This window comes from Andrena cerasifolii, chromosome 8 (genome assembly GCF_050908995.1).
Source record: "Andrena cerasifolii isolate SP2316 chromosome 8, iyAndCera1_principal, whole genome shotgun sequence".
NCBI lineage: Eukaryota > Metazoa > Arthropoda > Insecta > Hymenoptera > Andrenidae > Andrena > Andrena cerasifolii.
The window spans coordinates 332,104-350,824 of NC_135125.1; the positions used below are offsets into that span (position 1 = coordinate 332,104).

An 18,721-nucleotide genomic window follows, 5' to 3' on the forward strand; every position below is an offset into this window, starting at 1 on the left:
TCAATTGATTTTTTTTTAATACAGGGTGTCTCAGAATTGAGGGATAATCCGGAACATGCAATATCCTAATACAAGAAGACATCGAAAAGTCCTTTGCCGTTTTGGGATCCAAGGCTTCGTTTTCGGGATATTAATAGTTGAATATTAGCGGTTGGAACATCCGGACCGAGAGGTTTCTAGCCGAGTCAGTTGAGCGCACGGTATCGTAAACTCACACGCACGCGCAGGAGGTGCGTGTATGTAGGTACAGGTTCACACAACAGTAGAACCTGCTGTTTGGGCCAAACCGTGAAAATGTCTGTATTAGAGGCCCCTATTTCACGTGAATTTACATACACGTATACACGTGTAGTAAACGTATCCGAACTTTAATCCGTGTAATTTTTAATACACTGATACCCGTGTATTTCTGTTCACGGATACCCATGTAGTTCTATTACACGTGTGCGCGTGTATTTCTATTATACGTGTGCACGTGTATTTAAATTGGTTCATCACGATTAATTTTGCGATTGCTTAGTTGGTATATCTCTCTTGTCTATTTACCATTGCATGAATGGTTTCATAGATCTAAATATGAGACACTGCAGTCTACACACACGCAAATACTTACATACCTCCATCACATCACACTGAAAGATGCGTGCGGTCCTGAGTTCCACGCCACCGATAGTTACCAAAGTGAAAACAAAGTATGTATTTTTATTTAATCGATTGTACGAGGCGGTAATTGGCGACCATGCTATTTCTCTGCACAACTATACCTACGCGTATATTAATTATTAACTAGTATTAAATTTGTGTAATTTTCGACGTGTGAATATCTGAGTATCTAAATATATTTGGCCCGCTTTTGCGAAAACAAACTAATGTTCAGGTTACAGGTAATAATAATCAACACATAATAAAATTTCATAATAAAATTTAATCTATTAATTTTCTATTTTGGTACAAGAAAATCAAGAAAGCAACTCTACAATTTTTATACAGCGTATCCGCGGGAAGACTGAACAGCTGGATATCTACTATCGTATTGGAGAAAAAAAAATTATATGGAACTGCATGGTTTGAGGGAGCAAATTTATTAGCCGAGACGATTTGTTTTCGATTATTACGTTAAAAGATGGTCAAGTGCGGTTTCTTAAATGGAACTATTTTTGTTCTAATTCACTTGATAGTGCGTTCCAAGACAAATTCAATAACCTATAATGTATACACCTTATTTCCACTGGTTTTCGAGATATTGCGCTTACAAATTTACTGATTTTCACTGGAAGAAAACTCGCTGGAATAGCAAGCACCGGGGGTGGTCCTGTTCGCGCCACGGGTGGCACGCGTGGGGCATTGCCTGTTGAAACAGATACCTACCTGCCAAATGTCTACGCCAGGAATGGCAGGCCCAACGGCTGGACAATTCTTTTCCATCACGATTGCTAGGTAGGTACATCTGCGGTATCGAGAGGCGAACCGTTAATGCTTCAAAACGTCAAAAAATTAATTTAGAGTTTGTACGCAAGGAGAAGTAGGAAAACGTGACTCAATTTTATCATTCATATGACAAATGTTGTCAAAACGTTCTTGGAGATATAAATTATCGATCGTAAAGTGCGAATGAATTTTCGCCTAGCTCTGAGTCCGCTTTTACCCTGACGCACGCGAGAAAGATGCCACAAATATAGTAATTAAAAGGTATTATCCACCGCCAATACGCCTCGTGGAGAGACACAGGAAGAGAAGGGATAGCTCGCTGTCGACGCGTAGTCCTCCCTAAAAAGTCGAACAGATCCCTTATCTCTCGAGTATAAACACGCACTCCAATATTAAGTGCAAAAGCACGCGTTGACGTATTCCGCGCGAGGGAAGATGAGCATTGGGGAGTAGGTATTGCTGTGATGAGGGCCTCTTCAAGACAGCAGCCGTTTGGGAGGGATGCAAATCCGATTGGCCCTTTTACAATCTGCTCCCTATGGTTGAAACTTGGTCTAGCCACTTTTACACCTCCTAACTTAACCAATCGAACTTGCATCCCTCCCAAAAGAACCGTCCATCCGAGCATAGAAAGAGGTGCGAAATAAAACTCTATTGAAGGTGAAAAGTGAGTCATATTTTCCTACTTCCCCTTAAGTACGAACTCAAAATAAATTTTTTGACGTTTTGAAACATTAACGATACGCTTCTCGATACCACAGCTGTACCTACCTAGCATTCGTGACGGAAAAGAATTGTCCACTCTTTGGGCCTACCATTCCTGGCGTAGACCTTTGGCAGGTAGGTATCTGTTTCAACAGGCAATGCCCCACGCGTGCCACCCGTGACGCGAACAGGACTACCCCCGGTGCTTGATATTCCAGCGGGTTTTCTTCCAGTGAAAATCAGTAAATTTACAAGCGCAATATCTCGAAAACCAGTGGTAGTAAGGTGTATACATTATAGGTTATTGAATTTGCCTTGGAACGCACTATCAAGTGAATTAGGACAAAAATAGTTCCATTTAAGAAACCGCACTTGACCATCGTATCTTTTAAAACAATAATCGAAAAAAATCGTCTCGGCTAATAAATTTGCCCCCTCAAACCATGCAATTCCATATAATTTTTTTTCTTCTTCAATACGTTAGGAGATATCCAGCTGTTCAGTCTTCCCGCGGACACCCTTTATAACGTCGAAATTAATGAAAATTCAAATTTAAGTTTGGAATGTGAAACCTATTTAGCCGAGCCGCCATTACGATTTGATTTATGTCCTTTAAAATGGCGAAAGACACGGGCAATCAAATATCCAACAATTACGGAACTTGCAATTAAATATTTGGCAATACCGACAATATCGGATACCTCTTAACGGTGTTTTACAACTGCTGGAAATATTGTAACACGAAAAAGAACGCGTTTGTTACCTGAAAATGTCGATACTTTAGTTTTTTTGTACCAAAATAAAAAAATAATAGATTAAATTTTATTCTGAAATTTTATTATGTGTTGATTATTGTTACCTGTAACCTGAAGATTAGTTTGATTTCGCAAAAGCGGGCTAATATATTTAGATACTCAGATATTCACACGTTGAAAATTAAACAAATTGAATAGTAAGGTCGGTATCAGATATATTGGCCAGTGAGTTTCGTGAGGGGTATTTTTCCACCACACAGTTTGCCTGCCTGGGTGCTCCTTTTCTTAACGTTTTCTGAGTCGCTCTCGTTCCATCTCACTCTCGCCTTCGCAGAACAAGAGTGAGCCAAAAGTGGTGGGGATAGTGCCAAGCTTCTGGCGTGTAGGCCAAACCGAGCTGTCAGCGCAGAAATACACACATCAGAATAGGTGTGCGCTAGCTCCGCAAAAATTCAGCAGCTTTTTTGGTCAGAACGTTGATTCTTTCTCGATAGCTTTATCTCGTATTGGTCTACGCATATCTTCGTAACGCACACAACTATTACGTTAATAATAAATAACAGCCAAACGGCTAGGTTCAGGCGGAGCCGAGCAGCGTTCCCGTAACCCCACCATACCCTGCGAGGGTCGCGCAACTCCAACTGACGGATCCACGATCGTCAGATGGTGGTGGCTGATTTCTCCTCGATCGCTGTTCCCGAAAACGAATTCACCGACCAATATATCTGATACCGACCTTAGTTAATAATTAATATACGCGTAGATATAGTTATGCAGAGAAATAGCATGGTCGCCAAATACCGCCTCGTACAATCGATTAAATAAAAATACATACTTTGTTGTCACGTTGGTAACTATCGGTGGCGTGGAACTCAGGACCCCACGCATCTTTTAGTGTGATGCGATGGAGGTATGTAAGTATTTGCGTGTGTGCAGACTGCAGTGTCTCATATTTAGATCTATGAGACCATTCGTGCAATGCTAAACAGACAAAAGAGATATTACAACTAAGCAATCGCAAAATTAATCGTGATGAACCAATTTAAATACACGTGCACACGTATAATAGAAATACATGTGCACACGCGTAAAAGAACTTTTCGATGTCTTCTTGCATGAGGATATTGCATGTTTCGGATTGTCCCTCAATTCTGGGACACCCTGTATATTGACGTAGCAGAATGTACGAGAGCCATACCCTACATTGCCCGAATTGTTGAAGTACTTAAAAAATTAATTTTTTTGTCGACAACAATATGCTAGATATAAAAAGTGCAACTCTATTTTGCCCGTAAACTATATTTACGAAAAATAATTTGTGTCATGTAATTCTATATCTCAAACACACAGACAATATCTCATATTACACATTACCAATCACTTTTCAGAACGAAATATTGCGTTGCGTTTTTTGAAATTTTATAATGAATATCATAATAGTAAAGATAAAAGAACAATTGTTCATATAATATATAGTAATGTAAATATTTACCAATATCTAAGCAGAATTGAAAAAGATTCATAGGTCCAGACTCCTTGATATGTTGCATGAACTTATATAACAATCGAGGGTCATTTAAAACTTCGTCTAATGAGGGTTTCAAATGATTGTGTGTAATTTTTGGTACCGTTGGAATCGTCATCCAGCACTGCAGCATCTGTACATTAACTGTATGTATATGATTGGAAACTGAACTATCGCGATGAGTTGCCAACATTACTAATGCATTTATATTTTCTGGATCAGCAATTGCATCTATTGCGGGTAAAAGAATCCAATTCACCAGAATTTCACGCAGTATGACCTAAAATTAAAAAAATAGTGATAAAATGTATTTGTTTAAATGAAAATATGTGTTAGGTTAAATTAATAAATATATTATATTTTTTCAATTAATTATCTTTACAGGAAATTTTGAGTTCTACACTAATGTTGACGTTTCGCATAGGCTGAGATCAGACGGCCACTTTAGAAGCCCATCACAACTACAAAACGATGTCTGGGCTGTGGCTAGAATAAACTTCACGTTTGGAGTAGAGCTGTAATTATTCGACTATTCGAATATTCGAAATTCGAACCTTCGAATATTCGAATATTCGGATCTACCGAATTTCTCATTATATCGCATAGAAATCTGAACATGAAATATTTGTTCACAGTTTATCGTAAAATTCATTTCATATCGGCCTTTACAATTATTTGTTTTTCAAACGAATTTTTTTTAACTTTATTAGTTTTTGGTAAATGTATACATTTTGAAACGAAACAACCATCCGTTATTAGTATTATTATTTTTATAATAATGAGTGGACAATCCCGACGAAATCGGCCACGGGCCCCCTCCTTTAGTCCCACCCGTGTCCCATCATAAGCGGATGATAAACAGTATAAGCAGACTTTTTTATAGGAAGCTAAAACCCCATAAACGATTTTGAGGAACTATAATATTTTTATTTTTCCCTCGTTACTATAACGTTATTTTTCTAAATTTATAGAGTATTATTCGCTTTACAGACACCATCTTACTCATTAATAGTAATTTTATTCTTTGTTTCTGTAACCTACTCTCACACGCGCGAATGTCTTTCCCTTCTCTCAGGGTTGTAAGGCCCGATTAACTCTCGTGGTACGCGATGTAAGTGACTGACTGAAAATATCAGGATGAAAAAAAACTCATTGGCCCGACGCGTCGGACAACCAGACAAGGAAAAAACGTTGTTGTCCGTATGGTGATTTTAACGAGAATAATGCGTTCACGATGAACGAACACGACTGTGTTTTCGAATGATGTCTGCGTCACGAACGTTTGACGAGAAAGGATCCTGTTGTTTACTTAAACATAAATAGTAAATAAATAAATTGTATACAGATATAATGATAAAATTAGTAGTTAATTTATTAAATTTATTTTTATTTCATAAATAAATTAATGAAACTCGCCAAATTTAATATTTACCTGTTTATCAAAAACATATTCTTTTGTTTATAATATAAGGTCTGCTCTGCCTAATGAATTATTTTTTAAATGCTCACTGTCTCTGGTATAAATTGTTAATTTATGTAAATATGAGCCGAAACATAAGCTGAAACTTTAACAAGAGCCCTCGCTAAATTTTCCGGCGTTCGGATGGTAGACGAAAGTTCAAACAAAAATTTAAGACGAAATATTAAGGATTCGAAATGTGGCGGGGTTTATGATGCGGGCGTGATTTCTTCGCTATTTTTGAGCTTAAGAATTTAATTTGCGCGATTGCTGCGGCTATTACTCTGGCACCATAACCGAAAAAAGCTCCGTCACTTTAGTGACTCTTATCGGCCAACGTTGACAGCTACATAGAAATACATTGTTCCGCGATGCTCATACAAAATAGACTCAATAATAAAACATTACGGCCGTCGATATACGGACGACCTGCTAATGTACATAGCTAAGGTTAAGCTCTTAATCTTAAGTAGTTTTTACTATTATTGTATCCAAATATCTTTAGAAATAAGTTTTCTTCGTTTTATATTGCCCATCCTTAACTGCAGCTGTCAAATTCACCATAACGGAACTCTGTCCCTTTTTCAATATCTCCTACAGCAATGTGCCCGTTTATTTTTTATAGCTTCTATCCTTTTAACGTTTTCTACCATTCAAATATTCTCGACACTTCAGACCATAAAGAAAGGTCCCAACTTCTGGTCGACGGTCAATCCATCCGCGCGGCACTGCCGAAGCGCAGATCATCAGGATCATAAACCCGCACTGTCGGTAGACGGCCCCAAATTCGGCGCGGTCAAGTCAATCTTTGACCTCGCACCTTTATTGTTTTCACGTGCAAGCATCACCCTACCAAGGGAATTTTCCTCCACCATAAGTCCCAAGAAAGCCTAAGGGCTGCCCCCTCTTTGAGGATAAAACCAATAGAAAATCACAATTTGCAACCGCCCACACAATTGACTCAACCAATCATAGGAAATGCGAGTCTTCATTATCGCTTCAAGACTTTCAAAAGTCAGTGTGAACGGTCTGTCAAACCAGGAAACACCGTCTTAGTTTACGCGCAAAACAGTGAAAACATCAGTATAACATAAAAATGTCGAGTTGGGTTTGGGACCACTGCAAGAAGTCAGCAAATGGACAGATGGCTACATGTTTAGTCTGTGATAGCGTGCTGAAAACGCATGGTGCGACAACACCACTTGCACAACATTTACAGTCACAGCATCAGATACAGGGTCAACGATATAAGCTGCAACCCGCGGCCGCGCGAACTTGTAAAATGGCAACACCGCCTCACGGACGCATTCCACTACAACCATGCGCCGATACTTCCGCCATCTATGAGCCAATGATGAAAGTGCAGGGTCTTTTAGGTGCCAGTAGAGGGTGCTTTTGACTTTCGTCAGTAAATATTAAATGTGATGTAGCAGACGTGTAAAAAAAACGGTAGCAATTTTAAGAGTGCAACCGCGCCGATCCCGTTATCTACGTATTCAATGGTCCAGCAGCGGTATTAGACCACGCTGACGCGTTAGTGGCCCGGGTTAATGAATTTGGAGCATTTTTCGCATAACTTTTGAACTACAAAAGATATCGGAATGCAATTTGCACCATAAAATGGGGACAAATTATCACCTTCTAATAATGGAAATTTTACCAAATTTTACGGTTACTTAATTTTTCTTTTTTTAATTATTTAACCATAATTGTTGCGACAAGCCTTTGCAAACTGTTTATTTAAATACTTTATACAATGCTCTTTTTAAAATTCATGGCGCCGATAAACAATAGGCTAGTTGTCCCTGTATCATTACTTTCACAAATTGGTTTCCTTTTTTGCGATTTTACCTGTAGTGACTTCTGTTTATGTCATCTTTTGGAATGCTACATGAAAATGCGCAGGTTGAATGCGCGTGATTATTATGTGGTCCCCTCCTCGAAACTGACAGAAAACATAACCTATATGCTATACCTGATTTCATAAAAATACTGTTGCGGCGTAATAATATTTTGGAAGGATGTTAAGTCATACAAAGTTCACAAATGTAGCGTAAAAGAACGAAATAGCCAATAAACATTCATTGCCATGTAGCATATAGGTTACATTTTCTGTCATTTCGAAGAGGGAACCACATAATGATTACGCGCTTCCAGCCTGCGCATTTTGACTAGACCGGGCGGCCGCATTGAAGGGTACGTTCCCCACCTTGCAGTAGTGGTAGTTGGAACCAGAGATGGGCATAAAATTATTTTAAATATAAAATTGGCTCCCAATAATAGGCAGAAATTTTATTCGAAACCAATCAAATATAAATAACCCGGAGTTATTTATTATACGAAGCGCCGTAAGGAATTTCTTTATTTTTTATCGTATCAATATAAAAATGACAGCAATGGATTCCTTGCATTCTTCCGATTAAATTGACAAAAAAAAATTTAAATCGGACTACTTTTAACGAAACTTACGTTAATATCATCTTTTGAAACGATACGCCACTATTGTGGCTTTGATACGCAGATGGCAAAAAATCAAACCAAACCTGTCGTAGCTAAAATCATTGAAATTGAGACGGGTACAAGACCAGTCGACACATTGTGTTCATACCTCGTTACAGTAATCTGGAGTGCGAGTGGTAAACGGGCTATAAACGCAGAGCGTCCGGCTCGCTTACCTGAGCCGGGAAATTCCGAATAGCTCTTTGCGACGTTAATTTCAAAGCGACCATCTTAAAATTCTCGAAGTTCGGGCCTCACCGCTGTCCAGCGCTCGCTGACAGGTTCGAACGCCGGACCGGTGCGAGGAGTGCCTTCTCGCATGTTTCGCGACATTCAATTTCTCTTACAAGCCTATCACTATATTATCCTCAAATTGATTCCGCCCTTATCGTTGATTTCGTCCTATTGTTCACCTACACTACTTTGCTCTAGGTATTATCGGTTTACTCGCCCGCTTCTTTGCGCGTTAGAATTTGATCTGAAAACAATCGCACGGAATAGTCTTCCGTGTAGACTTCCTCGCGCCTCAGTTTTCATATTTATTTATTTACGCGCGCCTAAAGGTGTAATCTGACGGCACGTGAATCGGCGACCTTTGCGCGCGAATCGCCGAACCCACATGCGTTGAGAACGCTCATGGCTCGCCGACTCAAGCTCACCAAGCCGACCTGCCGCGCCTGGGCGAGCCGAGCAAGCAGTAAATAAATATGAAAACTACCTAGAGCAAAGTAGTGTAGGTGAACAATAGGACGAAATCAACGATAAGGGCGGAATCAATTTAAGGAAAATATAATGATAGGCTTGTAAGAGAAATTGAATGTCGCGAAACATGCGAGAACAGCGGTGATGCCCGAGCTTCGAGAATTTTAAGATGGTCGCTTTCAAATTAACGTCGCAAAGAGCTATTCGAAATTTCCCGACTCAGGTAAGCGAGCCGAGCGCTCCGCTTTTATGGCCGGTTTACCACTCGCACCCCAGATTACTGTAACGAGGTTTGAAAACAATGTGTCGACTGGTCTCGTACCCGTCTCAATTTCAATAATTTTAGCTACAATAGGGTTGGCTTGATTTTTCGCCACCTGCGTATCAAAGCACACAAAAGTGGCGTGTCGTTTCAAAAGATGATATTAACGTATGTCATCCCATAGTGGCGCACACCGGGCTCAAGAATATGGTTCCAAGTTGGAATACGTTATTGCTACTTCTTCAATTTCGAAAAGAATGTGGATTAGTCCGTTGTTTGCTCTCACTGTCTCAATTAACGATATTGCGCATAAAATTAGTTTGCAGGATTGAATGCCCGTTTCGTTAAAAGTAGTCCGATTTAATTTTTTTTGCCAATTTAATCGGAAGAATACAAGGAATCCATTGCTGTCACTTGAATGACAGAATGATGAATTAAAAAAAAAGCATTATATAAAGTATTTAAATAAACAGTTTGCAAAGGCTTGTCGCAACAATTATGGTTAAATAATTGAAAAAAGAAAATTTAAGTAACCGTAAAATTTGGTAAAATTTCCATCATTAGAAGGTGATAATTTGTCCCCATTTTATGGTGCAAATTGCATTCCGATATCTTTTGTAGTTCAAAAGTTATGCGAAAAATGCTCCAAATTCATTAACCCGGGCCACTAACGCATCAGCGTGGTCTAATACCGCTGCTGGACCATTGAATACGTAGATAACGGGATCGGCGCGGTTGTACTCTTAAAATTGCTACCGTTTTTTTTTACCCGTCTGCTACATCACATTTAATATTTACTGACGAAAGTCAAAAGCACCCTCTACTGGCACCTAAAAGAAACTACACTTTCATCATTGGCTCATAGATGGCGGAAGTATTGGCGCATGTGTGGCTATCACTGGAAACTTTGGCGCTTCCATAATATCACCGTCATGCCACTAGTGGACAAATAACTAACTCACCATTATTACCAAATTCACACAGTCACTCTATACACTCACTCTCACTTTATCTCCGACTATGGACAAGCTCACACGCCACAGCTGTGGATACATATATCACATACCATTTTGAATTTGCCACGTTTTTATTGTAAAGTTCATATCACGTTTTCATGTGTTTGTTATTGAATAAATAATTAAATATATATAAAATATAATTCACCTTTCTCACGCAATTATTTGAATATAGCCATAAACGCTATACATGGTTGTAGTGGAATGCGTCTGTGAGGCGGTGTTGCCATTTTACCAGTTCGCGCGCGCGCGGGTTGCAGCTTATAACGTTGACCCTGTATATTGTCCGCCTGAGAAGGTAAGTCAATATTTGCAATTTTACAGTTACCAACATAAACTGAAGTATGTGCAAAATTGTAACCGCGCAGTCCACTATTCACATTATCTTATGTTTGTCTATTTTTATATTTTACTAAATGACATTTTCATATCGAGAGGGCAATGTTTGCATTTTTGCACTCGACCATAATTTATTACGATAACGTTTTACATAAAGTAATATTTTGCCCGTTTCCCCCTTGGTAGCTACTGCTTTTAGCCTTCTTGGTATCACTTCTATTATATTAGTGAGATTAACTTTTGGTTCGATATTATATTGCTATTATTGATAATTCACGAGACACCGATAACAGATTTTCATAATTCGTCAGTCTCCTTTTACAACTGACCATGCTTTTTCAATTGCTATCTTCATTTCTTATTAAGTCTACTTTTTACTAATTTTGTGACATACTTGGATTATTTGTCCACTGAATTATAAATTTCTCGCTGTAGTTCGTACTTTGTTCAATTGCCGATAAATTTTCATTTTCGGGGAATTATAGTGATCCTTTAATTTTGTCCAGTAGTGTACTAATATACTATATCATTTAGTTTTAACAATATCCCAGACATCAAGGAGAAAAGTGATCGATTTGGCGTGGAATGACCCTAATGTAACATCTCCAATCAAAGTAAATAATCGACGAATAATATATCAATATATTTTATTGTAAGAGAAATGAAGACTCAGGATCGAAGTCCCATGCTGGTAGCACTGATGTGACTGCAGATGAGTTGGTTTCAATGCCATCAGTTTTAGGTAATGAAACGGCAGAAATACTCCTAGAAACTCCCCGACCACAACCAGGATCGGGGAGACTTGAAGCACCTTTGGAAGATGCCACCGCATTATCGCATCCATGTAGCAGGGACCGCATTGAAGTAATCAATCAAGCGCTCGCAAAAATGATTGCTATCAATATGTTGCCCGCATCGTTCGCTGCCAGTCTTGGTTTCGCGAGGTTTATGCGCGTTGTTGAGCCCACGTATAAACCTCCTTGCGCCTAAACCATAACCAGGAGGCTGCAAGTACTGCACGACGACATTGCCGTGAAAATCAAAGAGGTACTGGCCTCATTATCAACTGTTCCCATTTCAGCGGATAACTGGACCTCACGAGCGCAAGGTGGATATCTAACTGTACAGGCCAGATTCATTAACAAGGACTGGAAAATTGTAAACGTGACCCTTACAACAGAAGGAATGAGCGAACGCCACACGATAGAAAATCTTGCAGCAAGATTTACACACGTATTTTTGGAGTGGGGGATCGAAAACATTATTAGCGGCATCGTTACAGATAATGCATCGAACATCATTGGTGCAGTGCTATAGCTACCAAATGTAGCTGAAAAGCTGGACTTAACGTGTAGCGTGCACACTCTACAACTATGTATCAATGTAGGGCTGAGCCAGGGCGAAATAAAACGGGTATGCTCCAAAGCCAGTGCAATTGTTACGCACTTCCGCCACTCAAATGTTGCTACAGCAGCACTTGAGAAAGCACAAATACAACGTAAATTAAAAACTCTTAAATTAATTCAAAGCGTCAAAACACGATGGAATTCCACCTTCTTCATGGCTCAGCGCCTTGTGGAGAATAAAATTCCGGTCGTCAGCGTTTTGGTCGACAAAACTGTAACTAACGAAGCCATAGCTATGAAACTGGAAATGACAGCAACCGAGTGGAGCATATTGAGTGCATTAGTCACAGCGCTTCGCCCAGTGCAGATTGCATGTGAACTGTTGTGTGTAGACACTTCATCTGTATCAATGGTGCATCCAATTTTAAACATGCTAGTTACGCATCACTTATTACCTGGCACTGATGATGCGGTTCCGATACTAGAATTTAAAGACACTGTATTAAATGAATGTAGTACTCGCTTCAACCTCGCCGATAATATTGTTGCGCCGGGGCGTTTTCACCGCAGGCCACCCCGTCGCAAAGGAGTAGAATAATAGACACGGACGCACACACGACTGAACTATATTGTTACACAGACCAATAGTTTACAAAGGTGCGACCCGTACGTCCGAACGCAATGGCGTTCGGTACAAGACGTCTTCTCGTCAGCCTCTCGGTCGTCCTCTTCAAGGGGGCCGACCTTCTTCTACCTTCAGCTACGAGCACCAGCAAACTATGCACGGGCCTATACCCGGTGCTCGCAACAATATAATTTTCGTTTCCGCACGAAGAATTGCATCCTTCCTTGATCCGCGGTATAAAGACTTAATGCATGAATCAAATATTCAGACAAGACTTGCTATTAAGTCAAAGGTGAACTGTCAGCTCCAGTTAATAGAGCCAACCCCTGCGGACGAGTCTCATCAAAGTTCAACGAATAGTCGAACAACTGCTATGGACTTTATATTCACAGATAGCAATGAAACAAATGATGTTACGGCACAATTTCAGAAATACATGTCTGAACCGAACTCTGGACCCATACAATTGGTAGAAAATCACGAGCATGTGTATCCATTAATCGCCAAACTTGCGCGGCACTACTTATGTATTCCAGCCACCTCAGCTGCATCAGAACGTACGTTTTCTACTACAGGAAATATTGTTACAGCAAAGAGAAGCTGCCTTGCACCAGAAAATGTAAATGTTTTCGTATTTCTCCACCAAAATAAATTTTGGTATGAACCCAAACCAAATGAATCAAGCAAATGAAACTGTTCAATACCTACCTGGACTTGTAACATCGAATACGTATTTCTTATACACTTTTGTGCGCTGAATACGAATCTGTAAATCATTTTTTGTCAGCATGTTCATTTTATGAGGAGATTGATTTTGAAAAAACAATGCAAATTTCAAAGTTGCAAAATATTTTGTGTTTAAGGGTGTATTTTAGTGTAAAACGCGTTTTTTTTTTTTAGTTTTTATGAGGTTTGGATGTTACAAGTCCAAAAAAACGATAAAATATGTAAACATTGTAAATAATTGTAAATAGGATAGTTAACAACTAACAAGAAAACATATCGAACCCGAAAATTCTGATTGTAATGAAACTCCGTACGATTGTAGAGCATGTAGAGAGTGTGAAAAACACTCTGAGGGGGTGAAATCAGCCCGCAATTTTCAGCGATTTTTCGTTTTTCGAGTATAACTTTGTAACGGTGCGAGGCAGAAGAAAACCGTGAATGGACAAAATGTTCAGTGTTTGATGCCGTATAACGCGCTGCAAAAGAAATGTTTGTACGTCCAACAATTTATAAATAAATTAAAATTTTCGTTATTTTACATATAATTTCTAACCGTGAGGGTTGGGGACGATCTTTTTCCGTGTAAAAGTTATAATTCGCAATGGTTTACTAAAATGTAAAAGGAAAAAATTTTGGTTCATTTGTTTATTTGTTTACAAAAATTTTCCGCCTTTATCCATATTACTACCATCTGCCACTTGACAATCGAGGATTTCGATGAAACTTGGTATACAAGCACACCGTTTGGAACTATTCCACAAGTACTTGTCTGTATCGGCGGAAATTCATGTTTACAGTGTGAAACTACTCCCTCAAGATTTAGGGTGGGGAACCTTCTAAAGCGTATAACCGAAAAAGTAATAGACATAGAAAGAAATGTTATATTCAAAAATTACTTGAATTTTTATGAGGAATAATATAATTTACAGTTAATAAATGAAATTTTAATTGCTATTTGTGAATTCCCAAAACAATTTAATTGTGCCTAACACTGCTCGTAAATAGTATTGTATTTTATTCTTTCTTACCTTGGTCAATTTGTGTACAATGTTTGTCACGAGTGGAAACAGGCGACTCACAAATGCAAATTATCGTTCTCGACCACGACGTTTTATTTACAACACCGGCCACCGTATTCGTGACCTTCTGCCCTCCAACAGATCGTATACGTGCATAACAATTCTATTCACATCGCGGTGTGGGTAACCGTGTTTACGATTGTTGTGACCAGACAAATTTAAAATAGAAAAGCCAATCTACGCAGCGATTTAAAAATAGTTGTTATGTCGATAAAATAGCCGTGGAAAAACAGCGAGTACGTTGGCCGATGTTGTATATAAAACGCAAAGATCCAGAATGAAAATTCGCATTTGTGAGTCGATTGTCAAGGTTCGTGCATAGTTCCCATCACATACTTAATGTATACTACTTAGTATTACAAGGGGGATTCTAGACCAGGTCCTCTTAGGGGAGCGCGGGGGCGGGGGGAAGTGAGGGCGCGCGGTGGAGCGCGGCGGAGAGAAACATGGGCGCGGGGCCTGCGGGGAGTGGAAGAGCGGGTGCGCGCGCACGAGCCGCGGAGTTGGGGAAGCCGTTATCGTGAAGGGGATCAGTCCGGGCCGAGCCGCCGCGGAGGCCTCTCCAGACCTGGTCCACCGTTGGAAATTTTTCAGAGGGAGGCATTAACCCCCGAAAAAAATCTCTTTCAGAACTTGGCCCACCCGAAAATTTTTTCAGACCTAACCCAGGGTAGGGACTGTCATTGACATTTTTTTCAAACCAATATGCATCAGAAATTGTTTCGGACGATGTCGGGAAAGATCTGCGTTTTTCGACACCGCGTCTTCGAGGGAAAGAGACGGAGCATTACTTTAAAGTTAAAATTCTAGGAGGGAAAGAAACACCAGTACATAGGGGATAGAATCGCATGCATTCTAAAGCTAACAGTATTTCAAAGCGTTCCGATTTAACGTCGCAGCGTTTCGCGCGATCTCGCGTAATTCGACTCCTCTGGAGCGGCCGTGCAGGGTGATGCCACTTGGCGGCGCGAAGAACGAAATAGAATTATGCAGCGTCAGCAGAAATCTTTTTTCCCAACGCAGAGAAATAATAATTATTGAAACGGCGAATCTTAAAAATTAGGCGGTGAGAGGAGCAACACGGGTAAATAAAATTCAGCAATAATATAGGTTTAAGATATATATATTCTTACAAAAAACGATATAGAATAATACAAATATAAATATAAATATATAAAAATCCAATTAAAATATAAAATACAATAGAATATAAAAAAGTATAAATATAAATAAATATAGAAATATAAAAATACAATTAAAATATAAAATAAAAAAGAAAAAATATAAAAATTCAATATAAAAAATACAATATAAAAAGAAAAAATATAAAATAAATATAAATATAAAAAATGATTAATAATTTTATTAACAAAAAAAAAGAAAAAAATACTGGGGTGGCGGTGAGGGCGACAGGTATATGGCCATCCGCTCTGGGGGTGGCGACGGTGGCTGCGGCAGCGGTTGCCGTAACCGTCGCATGTCGATCCATGGTGGCGACGGTGGCGATGGGGACCGCGGCCGCCTCAGCCGCAGGGGGCCCACTCGCCGATACGGCACCCCAGGCTGCCGCAGCCGAGCCGCCATCATCGGGCCGACCACCATCCGCGGCGCGGGGGGTGGCGCCACCTCCTCCTCCACCAGCCGTGCATTCAGCATGTAAAATATGCTCTAGAACACACAGACACAAAACGTCGATATAATATTGATACATTAAACATATTAAATATCAAACGCCCAAAACAATGCAAAGTATTACATACTTGCAGACGCGGAAAAGGCGGCGAAGGTGGTGACGGCGATGACGGCGGCCAATCCTAACCCGGGGACCATATGAGCGGCGAGGGTGGTGACGGCGGTGGCGAGTCCTGGAACATAGAAACCCGCGATATAATATTTACACAAACGTCTGATTTTAATCTCACACGATTTGAAAGGTTAAACGCGATAAATGTTAAAGAAAAATATTGTTAAGTACATACCTGTGGGCTGTCTCTGCACTCCGGGGCAATCCTTATTAATCCCATTTTTTTTTTCCGAAATGGAACTCGTCACACAAAATCGGGCTGACACCGTCACGATTTGAATGCAACTGGTCTCGATGCACCTCCTGGCTCTCGCATGTCAAAACCCCCTCCTATCATGAAATCGAGAAGTGTGTAGCTTTGCAAAGTAGAATGCCTTTGTTCTTCACCATCTTCATCACAGGCCACCTGCATTTTCGCTGACCATCCTCCTCCATGTACTTATCTTCTTCTTCTTCGCTGACCGTCCTCTCCTTATTCACACGCATCTTCTTTCCCTTCTTCTTTGACACATCATTCGACTAGATCACACCACTTTCAACGTGAATCGAACGGGTATTAAACGGTTTTGAACGGCTTTCAACGTGTACCGAACGGATATCGAACGGGTATTGAACGGGTTTTGAACGGCTTTCAACGTCTATTGAACCACTTTCAACGTCTATCGCACCACTTTCAACGTCTAACGTATCACTCTGAATGTTTATCAAACGTCTATCGTACCACTTTCAACGTCTATCGTACCACTTTCAACGCCTAACGTACCACTCTGAACGCCTATCAAACGTCTATCGTACCACTTTCAACGCCTAACGTACCACTCTGAACGTCTAACGTCTATCATACGTGTATGGAACCGCTTTGATCATGAATCGTACTGCTTCTACATAATAATTATCTAGCGTACATGCAGGAGGTTGGTGGTTGAGGAGAGTGAAGAAAAACAGTTATGCATTAAAATTGATTATATTTTTTTTTGTGTATTTCCCTCTGGCGTTAAGACCACCAGTTGAATATTTTAAATACATTTTGCATGACACAGTGCTTTGCGTGTCTGCCACATCGCAGAGTATTAACTACATTTAGCTTATTTAGGGATTTGATATCCTCGTAATCAATGTCCAGCGTCTCGATGATCACGTCCGCTCTCGTATTTTCATCGAGGAAATCCACGAGCCAATCGCGTTTATGCAGCCCTTTAACGTATACGACATGGAATGTGTCATCTTCTTCATCAATCGCATCGGCTACAGCTTTCATAATTAGCTGTTTAGCCATACTGCAGGGAACGTCTCCATCTTCCCAACGTAATCCATGATGTTTTGCCACCAACCACCGGATGCTCGATTTGTCGGATTTTGTAAGAAGAATTTCGAGAATTTCTGCGCTTTGTGTCGTAATTGTTGGCAACGGGAGTATGGTTTCGTGGTAATAGACAAGGATAGTCCGATGTCTAATGGTCGTTATAAAAAGGGATTTAAAGAGTTTGCGGTACCGTGAGATGTTCATTTGTCGTCAACACATCGGTGGGAAAGCAACGCCCCGCGGTGCAACGATGATCGATATCGATAGTCTGGAGATTAAGGATCGCGAGAGAATAGCGAAGGAAATTGCAAAAACCAGCGAATCCATTCGCAAGAAACATCAGGCTTTGAAGACCGGCAAGATGGAGGAAGATATCGCGTTGCAGAGATACTTTAAACCTATCGTAGAACCCTTAAAACATATTGTGGAAAATACCGCAGCGACAGAAGCTGACACATCACCGCTGATGAGTACAGACGTAGAGAGGAATGAAACATTAACGCCTAAAACAAAAATACAGCCTAAAGGAAACACATCGCGCAAGACAAAGAGGAAACGACGCTTGTCATCGGAATATTCACCCATAACCTCTAAACCAGTTCAATCGAAGCGAAAACGACAGAATGCCACATCAAACGAGCCCCCGGTTCCTCCCAAGCCAATAAATACATTTCCCAGCGTGCAATTTCTCTCGACCAACGATGATGGTGATGACGTTTTCGAAACTCCTCCAGATGAGTCGTTTGTAACATCTATTAGACATCAACTCCAAACATGCGAGGGTCAAGAAACGTTTCGCAATCATTTCGGTCCGCTGGGACAAAAATACATGAGCGCAATTCTAAGTGGCGATAGGGACACAGCAATGGACTATGTGTATGGCGTATACTTTGGCGATAGTGGAACGATGCTTGGGGATAAGGCTTTTGATATAGACAAGGATGATAATATAATCATAGATGGTGTAAGGTATGGAGGAACGTTCGGTCTTTACGAACTGATTTTCAAGAGAATTCCCGACAATGCCTTGTACACCGATGCCGATAAACAAAAATACAAAAGTATACTGCTGGCGACGAATGCCCACAGACGCGATCATGACGCTAAAAATCCCGTATTGAGCAACAAGGGATACAAGTACAAATATG

At 40.2% G+C, this 18,721-nt stretch overlaps 1 protein-coding gene and 1 long non-coding RNA gene across 2 annotated transcripts in view; one reads left to right on the forward strand and one right to left on the reverse strand.

Annotated features, from left to right (window-relative positions):
* LOC143372210 (sorting nexin-14) overlaps positions 1-18,721 on the reverse strand; it is a 278,394-nt gene that overhangs the window by 130,345 nt on the left and 129,328 nt on the right. The window contains exon 4 of the mRNA XM_076818229.1: positions 4,381-4,693. Coding sequence (XP_076674344.1) covers positions 4,381-4,693 — 313 coding nt within the window. The remainder of the gene's footprint in view (positions 1-4,380; positions 4,694-18,721) is intronic.
* LOC143372282 (uncharacterized) overlaps positions 1-18,721 on the forward strand; it is a 394,641-nt gene that overhangs the window by 52,785 nt on the left and 323,135 nt on the right. The window lies entirely within an intron of this gene.